This window comes from Cottoperca gobio, chromosome 20, assembly GCF_900634415.1.
Source record: "Cottoperca gobio chromosome 20, fCotGob3.1, whole genome shotgun sequence".
In the NCBI taxonomy this organism is placed as follows: Eukaryota; Metazoa; Chordata; class Actinopteri; order Perciformes; family Bovichtidae; genus Cottoperca; species Cottoperca gobio.
Window position 1 is genome coordinate 16,399,980 of NC_041374.1, and position 17,586 is coordinate 16,417,565.

At 39.7% G+C, this 17,586-nt stretch overlaps 2 protein-coding genes across 14 annotated transcripts in view; both read left to right on the plus strand.

The window, feature by feature from the left end:
- The window catches only part of kcnh2b (potassium voltage-gated channel, subfamily H (eag-related), member 2b), a 230,486-nt gene extending 225,067 nt beyond the window's left edge, over positions 1-5,419 (plus strand). Inside the window, exon 23 of the mRNA XM_029457435.1 lies at positions 307-5,419. Within this exon, the coding sequence (XP_029313295.1) occupies positions 307-723 (417 nt within the window). The 3' untranslated portion in view covers positions 724-5,419. The remainder of the gene's footprint in view (positions 1-306) is intronic.
- Positions 5,420-7,097: 1,678 nt separating this feature from the next.
- LOC115025507 (microtubule-associated protein 4) overlaps positions 7,098-17,586 on the plus strand; it is a 101,706-nt gene continuing 91,217 nt past the window's right edge. For all 13 annotated transcript variants that reach the window (XM_029457805.1, XM_029457804.1, XM_029457818.1 and 10 more), the window contains exon 1: positions 7,098-7,215. The gene's annotated coding sequence lies outside the window, so the exon portion shown is untranslated. The remainder of the gene's footprint in view (positions 7,216-17,586) is intronic.

Consider the following 17,586-nt stretch of genomic DNA (forward strand, 5'->3'; position numbering starts at 1 on the left):
ATATCAAATACAAGCACATGCTGTGCTTATATAATGCTTGATTATACACAAATCATTTATTGCAAGATTTGACATATTTAAGCAAAATTAAAGACGTTTTGTGCTCATTTGTTCATTATATCATGCCAGTTTATACAATATACTATACTTTATACTATAAGCAATGCAGTCAAACCTGAGATCTTCTACCTTATGATTGCAATCACAGCAGTTTTTTGTCCCAACACACAACACTTTGTGTGAATAGTAATAAGTAAAAGAGCAGAAGTAGCCAGTCCCACTGACCTCTCAGTTCTCTCCCTGCAGATCTTGGATTCCCAGGACTTTGAAGGGTTCCCAGCCAGGGCTGTTGACTCCCTGCAGCCCCAGGAAGCCCCACTGTTCAACCCCAACCAGAGCCAGCTCGCCCCCTCTGGACTGGACAGCCTGGGGCAGCATCTGGAGCTGGGACTGGGACTGGGCACTGGGGCTGGAGTCATCTCTGGGTCAGCTGTATGTTCAGGTGTAAGGATAGATTTAGGGAGCAGGGAAGCAGTGGGGTCACGCTTAGGCTTAGACTTTGGGTCAGGGGTGTGTATGGGGGCTGGGGTTGGGCCAGCAGCTGGAACAGGGGTATCGTATATGGATCCTGAAACCCAAAGGAGGCTGTCCCTCCAGGAATCACAGACCCCTCAGGACTCACGGACACCACAGAGACACAGCTCTGACCCAGGGGGGAGCTAAGGAAGAGGTGAAGGGGGAGGAGAGTGGGATGGAGAGAGAGTGAGAGTGATGTTTTATCCTGCAGTCCCACTTTGGATATCAAGAGGCACCTACTGTACTTACCACCAATAACCAGCTAGTGTATCTTCAGCGCGGAAATTTCCCCTCTGACCTCTCGCTCAGAGAGAGTGGAGCCAGGAAGAGGGGCAAGGAAAGGTCTGAGGCCTCTCTCTGTCCACCCCTCCCACCCCACCACCCAGGAGCTTTCTGAACTCCACAACGGTACAACCTTAAACCAAAACCGCAAACAAAGCAGAGAGGAGCTCTGCCACTTAATGAACACAGTCCACGTCAAACCGGACTGATCCGGTCTGGACCTCTCAGTCATGTGCTGAAGGAAGCACCCTTCACACACACATAAGTGACTGTTTTCCTGTAAAAGAATCCCTTTACTGCTGTGTCCAGTGCTGGATGACTGACAAGAACAAGACAACAACGGACAGAATAATGACGAAACAAGTAGCCATTTACGTCTTGCACTGAAAGTCCTATTGATTATTCTATTCTATATGTCCGTGGCGCTTCCGATAAACTCACAAACCGGTTGGTAAATTGTAGTGTTAGCTGGCCTAACAGGAAACCTGCTGTCCCGTTCCGTCATTGGTTCCTTCCCCCTGATGTCCTGCCCCGAGAGGCGGCGCTAAAGCTTCCCTCTTCCCAAGAGCACACTGGATTGGCTGGTTTGCACCTCAGGGGTGGGAGCTGGAGGGTTAAAAGCCATGAATCTTTCTCGATGAACATATCAGCTGCCCTGTCATAAACATTGTACAGATTTGCTAGTGAGTAAAGAACATATGGCATGCGGAGGCAGTGTCACAAACAGGTAAACTGGCAAACTTACAAGTTTACCATGAGAACAGTGCAACAAAAACAGCTAGTTATAAGTCATTTAACAAGCAGGAAACTCATTTAGTGAAACAGAATTCATGATAATATGATGACATAATACAGGCCTGCTTTCGTTTATAAACATCAAAGCACATGCATAAAAGAAAAAGAAGAAACGGTTGAGTGATTCTAGTTTATCGTAGTTGAATTTGCTACCTCAGATTTCATCGGTCGTTACGTTTGTTTCACCTGAGCGAGCACCCAGAACGCTTTCACCTTGTACATACGAGTTTGTCATGTGATCCGTAAAATATACAAGTTTGCCAGTTTACAATGACCAGCCGAATGCGCCATTATTCTATGTACAGTACAATATGCAAACACTGGCAAGAAGTGAGTGTGCTTTAATATTATTATGCGTGCGGTAAGTTCAGGTCTAGGTGTTTTATGTTCGTCCGTGTTTGCAGAGCATGGCGTGTACTGCGTTTGCTTCCACACACTGTAGAGGTTCACTGGATTTCTAATGTCTCAAGGACATATTTCTTTTCTTTGCCCCCAAACTAGTTTCAGTGGCTTGTTTAAACAATCAAATGACAGATTGAGTGTACGTGTTTTGAATCTAGACGGCAAAAATAAAAAACCTTTTACACTGAAGGTTTTAAAATACGTATGAGGTCATCCAAGAATTTTCAATACTACAGCCGTAGTGATCCCAGGAAGAAGAAATGTAAACACTACATTTCTGCAATATCTTTCAGTTCATTTAGCTTTGAGTTGCCAAGATGAAAGGAAATAAATACCTACGACATCTTCAAATTGTCTTCCCCGATCCAAAATTGTACGGATAACCTTTTTTTTCGTACCACACTCTGAAGAGTCCTCTCAGAGGAGGGAGCGCCTGCTGAAGTGCAATAGTCCTTTAAACAGTTAAGACTTGTAGCAGCTTAACTGCCTCCGTTAACCTTTAGCACTTTATATCTTACACAGTGCAGATGTTTAATAAAAGACTCAGGAATGTGTCATTGATGTTAGAGGGTTCATTTTTCCTTTTGTTTCAGAACTCAAAACCAACCAACCAATCAGAAGGAAGAAAAGAACAATTGGTAGAACGTTGACTTTTACACAGTAACATTCGAAGCTTAACTCTGGTGGGGTTCCCCTTTAATGCAGAATTCTGAAGATTGTACTTTGCTGCTTGCTGGTCTAAGCTATTGTATTTATTTATTGTTGTAGGATTCTTTTTGTTTGCCTGTGTTTGATCACTTTGTCTAGGATTAACAAACAGCTCATTATATGCAGCAAGTGAAGGCTTTCTGTGTAAACATGCCTCTCCCCGTGTTCTTGTGTTCTCTTGTTCTCTTGTTCACAATCTTGAAATGCTTTTACAACCGTTTTTCAATATTTATGAAGTGCTTGGCGAGCGGTACACATGATTGTTATTATGGTTTTTAATCATTCTAAGATGATCAATTCGCAAAATGCACACAAAGCCACATTCAATACACATTGTGCAGTTGGCCTGTTTTACCTGTTTTCGCATAGTCAGCATCTTGCTGGTGCATGTAAGCAGCTGATGTCACACTTTGTGAAGGTGCACTTTAGTATCGAACCAAAGCAAGTGGATGCTGTAACACAACACCAGTGGTGACATTTTAAACTCACATGTAAATGCAGCTCGATTATCTGTGATTTTAAAGTTCAACCAAGGATATTTTAAAAAAATGTGTCAAAATCATTTTGCCGGTGTGATTAGATTGTTTTGGAAAATTATTCACAAATTATTGTGAAGACGAGGGTGGTTTGTATACTGTAAAAAGTAATTCTAGCTACTTTCAAACGAATTGGGATTCAATATTATTGTTGAATCTCAGTTTGTACAAAGTCACAAGAACCCCCTTTTCAGCATTTTGTCGAAACGTGAGTGAATGCATCACCGATGTCCAAAGCTGATAAGCTGACGCTGACCAAATCTACTGAGTTCTTCTTACTATTGAACCCTATCTGCTTGTTGTTTTGTTTGGTTTTTAATTTGCAGACACACCCATTGCCATTAGTATGTTTTCAACAGCAGTCCCTGCCTGTGGTCACCAAAAACAAGGTCCTTTGACTATAAATGTCCAGTAAATATCCAGTGAATCTGGAGTTCTTTACCAGTACATTTTGTTATTTTTTTTCCTTCTATAGTGCTGAGGTAGTGATTTTCAGAAGTGGGCTCTCCTCGCCATCACGCATACTGTAGCGAGAGTTTTGTTAATGTTCAATAACAGTCACCTCGTGGCCTGAACTGTGTCTTTACATTCAGAACTATGACCTCAAAACTAGAACTTGTTGTGTCGACTCTCCTTCCTTGTGTGTAGATCTTAGTGGAATACTCAATGCTACAGAATACATTAATGTAATGCATACTGCATATTATACCAGTAGAGGGTGCACTTTGAAAAATAATAATCCATGGGGAGTGGTTAGTGTTTTTTCCCCTTTGCATTTGAACACACACATACAGACATAAAAATCCAGCTTCTACCTTCACACGTACACCACACAAACACACCTTCCTTAATGGCTCTTCCATTATGCTGAGCTTTTTTCAGCGCTGTTCAACTTTCTATGAGTTCCGACAGACTTGGGTCGCGTATTTGTAGAGGGGGGGTTTGGTACCGTTTACACAACCCTGGATCTGCGCTGTCACTCCTTGCCTGTACATACCGACTTCTACAAAGTTGTAAAGGAATCAAGCTCTTTGGCACTCGTATAGCCAGCACTATGCAGAAACTGAACAATTTCTTTGGCATGCTTTGAAATGCAAAATAATATATAGGAAAATATACTAAATAAATAAAGTCTGCTCTAATTTCTTATTGAAAAAAATAAAAGAGGATAAAGCTGTCCATGCTAAAAATGGATATGATGATGAAGGTGATTAAATGCGATTTAGGATGATGATGCTAAATACTTTTAATATTGTGCACATTTTTACTTGCATGCTGCACTGAGAATCATCCAGCAATGAGAGGGTTTCATGTGTGAAGCAGCTGATTTGTGCTGTATGCTTGCAAACTGTGTAGAGTGAAACACTGAATTCTTCCAGGTTACGGGAGAGTCATATTTATATATACATATTTATATATACATATATATTTATATATACATGTATATATAAATAATATATATATATATACACACATGCTATTTCCAGGTCATGGAAGAGATGGATACTGAATAACTGCAAAGATAGTGATCCTAGATGTATCTTTGATCGCAAACCACTGTAATGGAGTGATGCATGTGTGGCTGTCCTGGGCAAAACTGTTTCCCAAATATCAAGGAGAGTTAGATTTCCCTTGTCTGAGCTGTGTTTCCACTCTTGTCTAAAAAATGTAATCAAGTGAATCTAAAATAATAGAAATCCTGCTTTCGTCCAGCTGGGACAGGCTACACTCTGAAGACTGGCTATTATCAACACATCTGAGTGCAGTTTTGGACAACATCTTACTTTCTTCTCAGTGCATGTGGGGTTAAAAATCTGTTAGCAATAACATATCTTTAACACACTTTATTGAAAAGTACTGAGTTGTACTGAGCTCTCACAAATGTTTTGAAAATGGTTCATCTTTTTAATAATGTGTACTCTGGCAGTCCCTGGAATATTGAGCATAGATTTCTAATACTGGGCTGGCCAATGCAGTGCTTTATTTATATCAAATGTTGAAGAAGGTTGGAGGGGGGGAATGGTGAAGCTCTAGGTTCTGATTGTGTGATAGCATTATCAATGGTTGAACTTTATAAAATTTCAAAAATATTTCTTTCAATAAACCTCTTTGAAAGCAAAGTTATGATGTCAAGACTGATTATTTGGGGATGTTTGGAATGTGGATTGTTTGGAAAGTGGAATATCCGTTTTTCTTTCTCTTCATATTTCAGTCCCGGAGAACGATCTGTTGTTTCTCTCCCGAATGAAACATTTCTTAAATGTGTACAATGAGCACACTGAACAATTATTTAAAATAAAATATTTAAATAGCAACTTAATTTCTTTAACCTCTTCCACATAGCCCAACAAACATGCCTTAACAGACATGCGCAGAATAAATGACTAGCTCCTTAAATCTTCCACATGGATACCCTTTGACAAAGTTTTTCCACAAAGGAAGCATTTCATGGTTTCTTGTGAAAACATCAGAAACATTCTGAGGTGTTACTGAAACAGAGCAGCAGGCATTTGCAGATTATGAGACACTGGGCCCCAGGGCATAGACACATAAATCCCACTGGGACACCCCTACTTTAGATCTGGCTATGAGGCCCTCAGAGCCTGTGCCTGATAGTCCCATTTAGTAATCCTCCACGGCAGCAGGGATTAATAATGATTATAAAAATAATAATAATAATCCATTTTATATAGGTTGCTTTTCAAGATACTCAAAGACACTTTATACGACAAGTTGAAAAAGATCCTAGGTAACTAAAAACATTCTAAAAGGCAGGAGAAGGTGTAGTACACTTCTAAAAAGGTGAGTTGTGAGTAACTTGCTGAGCATAAAGAAATTGGTGCAGTCACAGATGTATTTGGGGAGATATTTCGTGAGGGAGGGATTCCTGGGTGGGGAGAGGAGAATATATATATATATATATATATATTTATAATCTGACATCACAGACTAATGATGAAATTTAGAGAAAGAGGAGGCAAACCCAGGCAAAGGTGCCTGGGACTGATGTTTGCCATTTTTATCACAAGGTGTCACTAAAAACCTACATTATGTGAGGTTGAACTTTTTGAAGTTAAACTGCTTTTGATTGTTTCCCCCTCTAAGGTTCTTCATATGGAAAGTTATTGCAATTTTACCGTCGCTGAAGGGAAATGTGGCAGATATAATTTGCAGAATTAGCCAGAATATTTATAGGCTATATTACAAATACATTAACTGGACATGTAATCTAAACACGTCTGTTTTTTTCTGCTGCTCAAATTTCTGGCGTATCATCCACAATTAGTTTAACATATTGGGAGTTAAAAACATGATTGTGATTTGCCTTGAATTTCTTGTGGTTCCAGCTATGACTAGTATATTTATAGAATAGCCTGCAGACTTCATTTGATCGAATTAATACATTTAGGCTATACCTGGCCCGTCTTTAATACAGGTGAATGTACCCATGCCATTTGTAGTTTTAAACTGGAGTCTCCGTATTTTCTATAATAACTCATCATGGTGACATTCCAGTAATCTGTGCGATATAAGGGCTTCTTCCTGGACCGTGGCCGTATCCCAGAGCCTGTCCCCCTCGGCCATTGGACCGGCAACGTCCCGTAAAAGGAGTCAAACTTCTCCATTGTGCGTTCAAGGTGTCTGTCAAAAGTACATTTGGTGACGACGAAGGGCCCGCCCAGGATTTGAAGGATATGATTGGAAATTAAATGTGTCACTCACAGTTTAGCGTCGATTTCATTGGATAAAATAAAAGCCAGTCATCAATATCGATCTCTGATTGGATCAGAGCTTCTCCGGGGAGGAGCATGTTAGTCTGCGGCTAGCGGGAGTGCACACTCGGGTGGGCGGATCGTAGCGGTGACAGCGACGCTCGCAGACTCCAGACAAACTGTCAAAAAACAGACAACTAACGGTGAGTCAAGTTGAAATATGAACATTGTGTTGTACTCGCTGAGTGTGGGAACGTGCGCTGTTAGCAGACAGCGCGAAGTAAGTAGGTGGGCGGCTAAGGTCTTTGTAGCAGTGAAGCGACGGTGATTTTGGATGAGTGATCTCACAGCACGCATCACAGCGACGGTGTAGTGGTGTAGGATAACGCTGCCTTCACGTGCTCCTCGGAAACTCTTACTTTCGAAAAGCAGTGGACTGGATACGCAGCATTAATGTAGCTTACTTGTCCATTCTTTAAATAACTAGCCTGTTTCAGTTGTTTTGCAACGTTCTTGAACATGTCAGTGCTAACACTGACTATGAACCTTATACTTTCCCAGTCATATTTACTACAAAGGTGGGTAGTGGGTCATGTGCAACTGAATATGGTCCTTCCGATATTCCCAACAGCACTTGAGGCAGCATGGGTGCTCACAGTGAACTTGCACTGTCACAGCAGACTGAGGAGCGAAGTTGTGCTAGCTAGCTTGAGTCTGTCCATTCATTTACAGTCTGTTAGGAGGACTGCAGAGCTGCTTGTGTTTTACTGTGTTTATATTGCATACTGTAGTTGAGCTTCATATAGACCTACTTAACCGTGTATGCATATACTTCTTCCACATTTCATATTACAATATGACTTTTACTGGATTGGTTAGTAGTAGGCCTAGTGCATTATTTGTCAGTGCAGTATAAATTATAACAAATCAAATCTGAGGAGTCACAGGTATTTTCCCACTGTCACTGTTGTATTGGCTCTTATCATTGCGTATTAGATTGCAATGCTGCAAAGCTTTTCACTCATTCCCTTTTTTCGATTTCCTCTTAATACTTGCACACATTCAAATATTACATTCATGAATAAATGTGTGGTTTTGCTTCTGGGCTGTGGAAATCTTGATCCTAAGATTATCATGACATGGCAAATGTATGCAAAATCACATGTTTAACTATTAAAAACTGTTTCATTCAAATCTAAGGTCAATATATTTGCTTTTTCCAGAGCTTTCATCTCATGGTTTTCATTAGCCAACTGAGTGTGCTCAGTTTTTATAACTTAGTTATGATGTAGCCTAGTTATTACAACTGAGCAAAGTCCATCATATCCGATGGCTGATGAAGAGAATAAGATGTGGTCGAAAGCAGTGTACCTGTATTATCACAATATGATTCAGCTGAATGCGGCTAAACAAAATATATTAGATTATCACCAATCCATCTAAAACTAACTGTTCACACCTGCACTAAAGCATTATGACACATTTTGCCACTGAAATTGATGAAGTAAAGAGGACTGACAGCAGAGAGGATTGTCCTTCCCTCCCTCCCTGTCTCCCTCCCTCTATCCAGATTACTCTCCAATCCTCCCCCAGCCAGATTACTGAGTGGGAAATAACGTGAGACTGATCTAAGGCCCTGAATTCATTATGGACCTGATCCAATTGCGTCCCTAAAATGTCCTGGTTGCTTGTTGCTTCGCTGTAAGCCCGCTAAAGTGATCAGGTATTAGGCCTGAGGGGTTGACGGTTATCACACAGGGCACAACGGTCAGTCACCAACTTTCCCCAGAGTTGCTAAAATAAACATGTGTAAAGTTTAACAATGTGCAGAGGTGAAAGAGATGCAAAACACATGCTTTACTGCCCAGGGATCAAACCTGCTCCTCTGTTGTCTTTACAGAGAAAACACAAACTTTAGCAGGAGGGAACAGCAGATACAGTTCTGTATGTCCACCAGAGACTCTTATTTCAGCTCAACAAAATTAATTGTACTGTAATGGTCCAGTGTTTATCGGTGTCGAGTGACATCTCATTTGTTAATACATTGTCTAGCAGGGAGTGCAATTTCCCAGAAGCTGGGAGTCAAATGCTGCAAATCTTTGCGGTATTCTATAAAGTGTTCTGTATTCAGTGCTGCATGGTGGAGGCAGACTGTTGAGTCTCCTCTTAAGAGGAGAAACTACCTTGAAAAGCATTTACTGCAACCATTTTATAGAAATACCGCAGCAGGAATGATGCCACTAGAGTCGATATTTCCAGTGATGAAAAAGTCTTAATTCAAGAGGAACATCTGTTTTACTCCCTAACTCTTTTCTAAATACATCGGCCCAACTTTTTAAAGAATCTGTCAGAGTACCGCTCTTTCAGTGTACTGAACCTTTACCAGTGATCAAACGCTCGGCAGGTTCTTCACAATATCAAATACCACTCTCCGTAGTTTTATAGTTGTGAACAGTTTAGGATTCTGGGAAAAACTGTTCTGCACTGCAAAGGTGAAATTAGAATGAACAAACAAAACACAAACTATCTTTGATTCTCAGTGGTTTTGTTTGACATTTAGCTAAAGCTGAACCTGTATTTTCACAAAAATGGCCAGTTGTGTAATACATTTGAGGACAAATTGTCAATTAAACATGTTTGCCAAAATATAATGTCAGACCAGACTTTAACCTTGAAAAGTAAGCTTTGTTTAGGGAGGTTGGTGGGATGGTTGGTCATTTGTTTGCCTGTAGAAACCAAAAGTGAAATTGGCGGAAATGTCTTTTAGACCACCCCTCTCCTTTCCACGCTGTCTCTGACTGTAGGTGTGTGTGTCACCGCCCTTCGTGATGTACAGCGGAGGAGGGAATGCGAATGGCAAAGCAAAAAAATAAATTTGTAATAAAAACAAAACCTCTTTTTTTTTTTATTGCTTTATCTACAAACAATTTTGTAGATACCTCTGCAGTACCTCCGCAGATCCCCTGGGGTCATAGCTCATTAAACAGCAACAAATGTTCTCCATGTAATCCATTTATAGCTATATAGTATCTATTTTCTAGTAAATATATTAGCATTGTATAACATAATTGTATAATAAAACTAATGGTCTCATGAGTAATGTAGCCAATATGTGTAAATCTATTATTTTGGCAATAATTGTATCATAATATAATGACACTGAAATTATTAGCATATAATGAATGGCAGCATTAGTGTTGTAAAACTGGAAAGTGGCAGTGGTTTAACGGAGCTGAACCAGTCACGTGGTATCGACGGGCAGCGAGGCTTCGCATGACATCAATATATTTCAAAGGCCCTCACATACTGTATGTGGGCTTTTTGTAATTAGAATAGACAGATAGAGGTTGAGAAAGGTTTCACTCTCTTTAAGTCTTTCTTGCTAAAATTAAAGGAAATTCAGAGTAGAATGACCCTCTGCTACCTTCTGTCTTTACATTTCTATTTTTATCTAGTTGACTGATGTCAAAAATGAGAAGGACATCAGTCAGGTAATTGATTTTTATATACACATGGAATGATCCATTAGGATGTTAGCTTTCAGAAACCCTTTGTGTATTTTAGAGCAGTATGGCTTTTATTTCTGGTTTAGAAAAAAATCAAACTGACACGTTAAATGTGTTACTTTTATGGTAGCGCCATAAAAAATGAAAGTTGAACGCTTCTAGACCATATAGTATATTGTATCTCAGTGTATATGAAGTAATCATCCAATTATGTAGTAAATATGACAAATGTTAGCATTTAAAAGAAACAATACCCCCGTAATAGAGTGGTGCAAGGAATGATTTTTGTAGGCCAGCCCGGAAGTTAGCATCGCACTGGTTCCCTCGACCAAAAGCTACAAGTAAAAAATTAATGTTAGGTTATAAACAAACTACACCATGGTCGCATGACTGCACGTCACCACCACTACAGGTGGACTCGTCTTCGTGATGACGTTTAGTAGTCTCATTTAGCCACCTCTGTTTTTAGGACACAGGAAACCTTCAGAAATTCACGAGTGAGGTAACTGACGTATTTTATGTCGTAGAACAAACCGTTAAAATCTTATTTCAGGCATCTAACCAAAAACCCATAAAAATACCCCCATTGACTTAGAGACAAGGGAGTTGGAAGTGCTAAAAGGCTAACCCATTTCCGGGTTTTAGGACTCATTCCTGCACCACTCTGTTTCGTGACAAGGGCGCTGCCATCTTGCAGTACTATGACCTGTGATGTCACGGAAAAGTGGTGTATGGATAATCTGCTGTGGTTTTCTTCTTTTCACCTTATGTCTGCTTACCATGACTGGGAGTCATAATTCCTCTTGAAACCCGTCAGAGAATATCCTTAGAAATTATGTGACCTTGTATGTTGAAGCTTATTTGGGAGTTGTCAAGGAATAGTCAAGGGTAAAACTGGGGTGCAGGAAAGCCGATCTCTGCTCCACGGTCGGAGTTGACCTGACTGTAGCAGGATACTCTGTTCAAGGTCAACAGGCTGCTTCATCCCGGCATCTGTCTAGAAATCACAAAGCAGTGGAAATCCATCATCCATTTGCTCCTGTGCTGCCAAATAATGCTGCTGCTGAGGGCAGTTTAGTTTAGGACAAGGACTGCATTATTATCCTTACATCATAATGCTTCCTCACTTTAGCCTGAGCTAGACAGTTGTTAAGGTGCAGCATGGTTATGCTTTGTGGCCCAGATTGGGCAGCTTTGCTGGAATCTTAAAGTTGGTGTATGTTTATACAAGTAGTTTGTAAAAAGTGTTTTCTGTCCACATCCAATGGCAAAAGTGTTATAGCTGTTCCAAATGACCATACTTGAAAACGGGATGAAAAGCCAATCTTCATAGAGATGGGCAAGCTGCAATAATTGTTCAAATAGGCACATACCAGATTGTCTATCCTCAAAGGCATTCATGGTGTTACACCTGTGACAGAAGTATCAGAAAATCAATCAGAAAATAGAGCTTGAGAGAGTTCAAACCCTGGCTCCTTTCTCACCACCACACATTTGTTCAATTGCTTGGTGAAGGGGCTTCTGCTTATGGGAAGGGAGACACTATTTGAAGATCCGACTAAAACTTTAATTGAAGCATATGGATGGCTTATTGGGTGTTCAGACTTAAAACGTTCAGCCCTGAAAAGCTGCGTTCGTGGGGGTGTGGTGTTTCAGAACTAGTGAAACAATGAAAAAGAGTCCATTCCAGTTCACATAATATAATATAAGTATATAAGTCTGTCCAAAAACAAACATGAACGCGATATGTCAGGTTCTTCAGATTTTGCACAAATATCAATTCCGACTCAAGAATGAACTGATTAGATCTTAGGGGTCGAAGGTCAACGTCACAGGGACCTGACATCTGTCCCATTCTCGTGAATGCAATATCTCAGGAACGCCTGGAGGGAGTTTCTTCAAATTTGGCACAAAAGTCCACTTGGACTCAAGGATGAGCTGATTAGAGTTGGTGGACAAAAGTCAAGGTCGCTGTGACTCATAACTCAAGAATTCATACGCTAATTATGAGTGTTTATCACAAATGGAATAAATGGTAAACAAAAAGGATAAATGATGAAGTGATGGCATTTGGATCGACATGGATGTAAACTGCAACTTGGCGGTAATTCTAGTTTCAAGTAAGGCTCATGTCGGATTTCAGCCTTAGCCCTCCGTTGTGTCTGGCCGGCAGAGATCAGCTGTTACAAGGTAACATTGTATGCGATGTTGCCGACTGTAGTGAAGCGTTGTAGCATCAGTTGTAGAGAGTAGCGTTGTATGATCGTGCTGTTGTACAAGTGATATTAAAACGGACAAAAGTAGTCTTCAAAATGTTTGTTTTGTCTAATATATAACATTGTAAAATTAATTTCATTATTTTGATTTAGAGTATATTTTCAATACTGTGTATCTACAAATATAGGACAAATGACTACATCTCGTATATCTCCCAGCCCTGAGGGATGGTTAAGTATGTTCTCACTGTGCCTGTTAATTGTGTACGATTGGTTGACTGCCATGTCATTAGAGACCATGTGTAGCAGACAGCTTCACCCAGGAAGAGCATTTATGATCTGTAGTGATCAATACTCCACAGTGGTAAATAGCTCCAGTACTGCCAGTAATGCTATCCATTAGTATTGAACTTTCAGTGGATCTTTGAAACATTTAGTTGTTTACTGCAAAATCAATGTAGCTTTAACAACTACTGGTGACTCATTGATGGTGATTGTATTACAGAGCTTTTCATTTCCTGAACCACATTGGCTGTGATTCAGTGTCTAATGAAAAAAGATATATTTATGTTCTGAGAATGTTCAGCCAAGTCTGTGGGTAGACTAGCTTGCACTAAAGCAAGTGATCAAAAGTGGAAAGTCAGGTTGTTGTTGTTCAGTTCTGTCAAATGGCTCCTGTCAGTTATTTGTTGTCTTTTAATATTGTATGGGCTTGTTAAGAATCACTTTGAGGGAAGTCACAGCCAACTGAATTTAGGGACACTCATTCTTTCTATGCTGTATGAAATACAAAAAACATTTTCAGAGATCATTTCATCTTTTTCTAGGCCTCAGGTTTCAATGAATTATGTATCACTGATTTTGTGATTTTATGTTAAGTCAATATGTTAGCCATTACACGTTGTGGACAAATGCAGAGCAGTGATTGCTGAGGGAATGCAAAGCCATCTAGGGCAGCATGTAATGATTATTTCTTTCAAATAATCAATTAATTGTTTGGTCTATGTCCATCCTAATTTCCCAGAGCCCATGCTGATGGTGGATGATACAACATAGTTAACATGCTACAATACCTTCCTATGTTTTATAGCTCCCGCTCTGCTTTCCCCCAAAGGTCAACATTGAGACAGCTTTCTATTGATCAAAGGAGAACATTTGTGGGTCAAAGTTGAACTAGACTAGGCAGATTTACTTCACCTTGGCGAGCGAATTCTCAGGTTGTGGTGATTCCATTGAAATGAATGGATTTTGCCATGAAATCTTCCTAATGTAAATGCTTGGATGACCATGTTTTAAGAGTAACATATTCTATAAAGTCATCACGCCCTCTGAGCAACAGAATTTGACCTCTGACCATCATATAGACTGAATGTCTGAATTTACATTAAACACACACTCAGTGATTCTTGAGCATTTATTCACATGTTTTATACTTACAGTAATATGTCAGGGTGAGAGTTGAGTGATGGTGATGTTGAAGAAACCACCAGTATACAATAGCTTCACAATGTAGAGTTGAGTAATCTCCAAATGAATTATATAAATAAACAACATATGTGTTTCTCAATCAAAAAACGTCCAATCACAGACATCTTCAAAGGGAGGATGAATGGTATCCTCACTAGTAGAAGTGAATACATAAAAGTAGAAGATTTTATTTATCTTGAAATAGTTTTGAACTCTCAGCTAAGTTTTAGCGATAGAAAAGTTAGGTAGAACTGTTATACTGATATACAATATATTCAAACCTTTAGGCGAATTAGATGCGGTTTACCATTTAGTACAGCTCTAAAAATGTATGCATGCCAATTGTTTTCTTATCTCTCTTACTAAATAACCTCTTGATGTCATGCTTCAGCCTCCACCTTTAAACCACTAACATCCCTTCACAACCAAACTATCATTTAATGATTTAATCATTGCAATATCCTAAAGAGGTATTATCTTTTGAGTTTTTACAATTTCATTAATTGCTCCAACCTCACACTTTTTAAATGTCTGCACCATCTATCTCCTCCCATTTTCAACACTTTAATAACTAGACGTCACTATACTGCAACTAACACTGGAAGTATATCAGAATTGTATAAATAGACACTATAAGACTTCATTTGCACAAACTGCATTCTCAATTAAAGGCACAACCCTCTCTTTACTTTAATTTCTCTTTACTTGTCCTTTACAAATAAATAAAAAATCAACTTTATGTTACAAGGAGCTACAGACTTGACACATTGTCATTTGTCTGTCTTAAGAGTGTGTGCAGACTATAAATAGTATTCATTGTAGCTTTATAGATGTACAAAGTACTTGACAAACTATTTGACCAATTTAGGTCAAATTAAATCAAGTAATCAATGATTTGAAATGGTACGACTTTCCTCTTTCAAGGGCCCAACAGCTAGTCAAAATAATTTGGTGATTTCATAGTGCTGTGTCTGATAGGCTGCCAAACACACACAGATGTGTCCATGTGTGCGTTAAGTCTGTGTGAACACATACATACACGTGTGTGTGTGTGTGTGTGTGTGTGTGTGTGTGTGTGTGTGTGTGTGTGTGTGTGTGTGTGTGTGTGTGTGTGTGTGTGTGTGTGTGTGTGTGTGTGTGTGTGTGTGTGTGTGGTGGGAGGGATGAAGTCTGACATTGCGTGACAACGGCGGATTGAGTGAATGAAATGATGGAGGGATGGAGAGCGGAGAGGAAGAATGGGATGGTACAGAGTGAACCGGTCGCTGTAATCCCCCCTCACAACAGTAGCAGCTGGACCAGTGTGTTAGTAACCAGGCTTTACTGCTGCCAATCAGCCCTGCTGGGAATTATACAGCAGGGTGAATAGTTGGATGTTGCACAGATGGATGGATAGGTAGAGGTGATTAAGAGGTGTGCTTTAGATAAGGAAAGGCAGGGAATCTGAGACAGTTGTCTAGAGATGTCAGGCAATATGAGAAGAGATAAACTAGATATTTTATAGAAGGAATTCCTTTTCCCCCGCATAGTTCTTTTATAGTTTTAGTGCTTTCATTAGCTTTAAGTTAGAAATATATTCTTGGTTGTTTAATGAGCCTTATGTTCAACTCTACATAATATGGGAAAGACTTCAAAACATGTAGCAATGCATCCTCAAATGTTTTGTAAGGGGTGATGACAGCGCTGCTAAACCAGACCAGGGTTTTTTTTCAGTATAAAAATATTAACTAAATTTATGGGCAGCAATATAATAATAATAATAATAATAATAATAATAATAAATATCATTCAACAAAATAGAGTTTACAGTACAAAGACAGTGAAATACAATTTAAAAAAACTTTGATTTACTCCAGATCTCACTTGCCCAGTTTTGTTTAACCTTGTGAATATCATTTATCCTCAAAGATGCAAATCAATCTTCTCCTGAACTGATCCTTAAGCCCATATTGCAACACATATCATGCAAGTACCTTATCTTGGGGCTATTTTGTTGTTGATCCCATTTAATTATTCTTTTAGCTTGTTTGTTTTCGTCTATTTGGATGAAATTTTAACTGTCCTTGTAATATCTGTTATATATTTATATTTTTTGTAATATTATTGTGAGTTGAAAATGGAGTTGTGACTGGAAATGGGAAGGCACTCAAATAGCCATGTACTATTAGGAATGTGAGGAATTTAAGGGCAGAGAATGACTTTTTCTGTGATAGAGACTGAAATACTGTTCCTTCTGACCAAGCTGCAGTGTGCACACACACAGTAGTGAATACCCACTGACATGTTCTAACCCTAGATGAGTGTGTGTCCACTACCTGTGTGGGACAGTGTTTGTTTTGGGATTAGAGTTTGACCTTTTTGTGTGTGTGTGTGTGTGTGTGTGTGTGTGTGTGTGTGTGTGTGTGTGTGTGTGTGTGTGTGTGTGTGTGTGTGTGTGTGTGTGTGTGTGTGTGTGTGTGTGTGTGTGTGTCCGTGCTGCTTTGCATTCCATTGTGATGTGTTCAGCCTCATTCTGCAACAATAGGGCATAGTTCCCAAAAAAATACTGTGTGTGTAGGCGAGACCATGGGGACATACAGGGAATTCATTCAGTCACTGCTGCTGTGGGTCCTTTCCAACGGGAGGGGGACGACATGATGGAGGGTGTAGACATCACTACCTGTCTGTCTAATGGGCTGCAGCAAGTTTTGAATCATACAAACATGTCCTGAGAGTCCAGTGTAATTCTATTAGGACCGGAATCCACACACACACACACACACACACACACACACACACACACACACACACACACACACACACACACACACACACACACACACACACACAGGGATAAACACTAGCCCTTTCACTCACCCTCAAACAGACCCACTGTGAGTTCCATCAAGGCAGTGTATGGATGTGAGGGCAGCAGGACATACACACATACACACACAAACACACACATGGGGGAGGGAATGCATTAACATTACCTAAAGTGGAGCTATGTGAATGGAGCCAAACATCAGAGACACACTGCTTTTTTAACAACATATTTACTTACACAGCTGAGTTGCTTCCATACGATACGTATGTTTCCACTGTCTCTTAATGTATCTCTTACTCTACTTTTCCTTTTCTGTATTGCTGCCACCTTACGGTCAGATAAGTGTGTCCAGATATAGATGTCATTGTATGAAGACATTTTAATAGTGCAAAAAAATAAGATTTGAACTAGATTCATTGGCACTGAGTAATCATACTTCCTGAAAAGAATTTAAAGTATTCCTATGTTTTTTCAAACCAAATTGGTCCATTCAGTTTTCTTCACTGCCTTTGGTTTCTGCCGAGCTACCTCTTCTTGACTAAACATTGCTCCATAGCTCCTACTATGCTACTCCTCCTA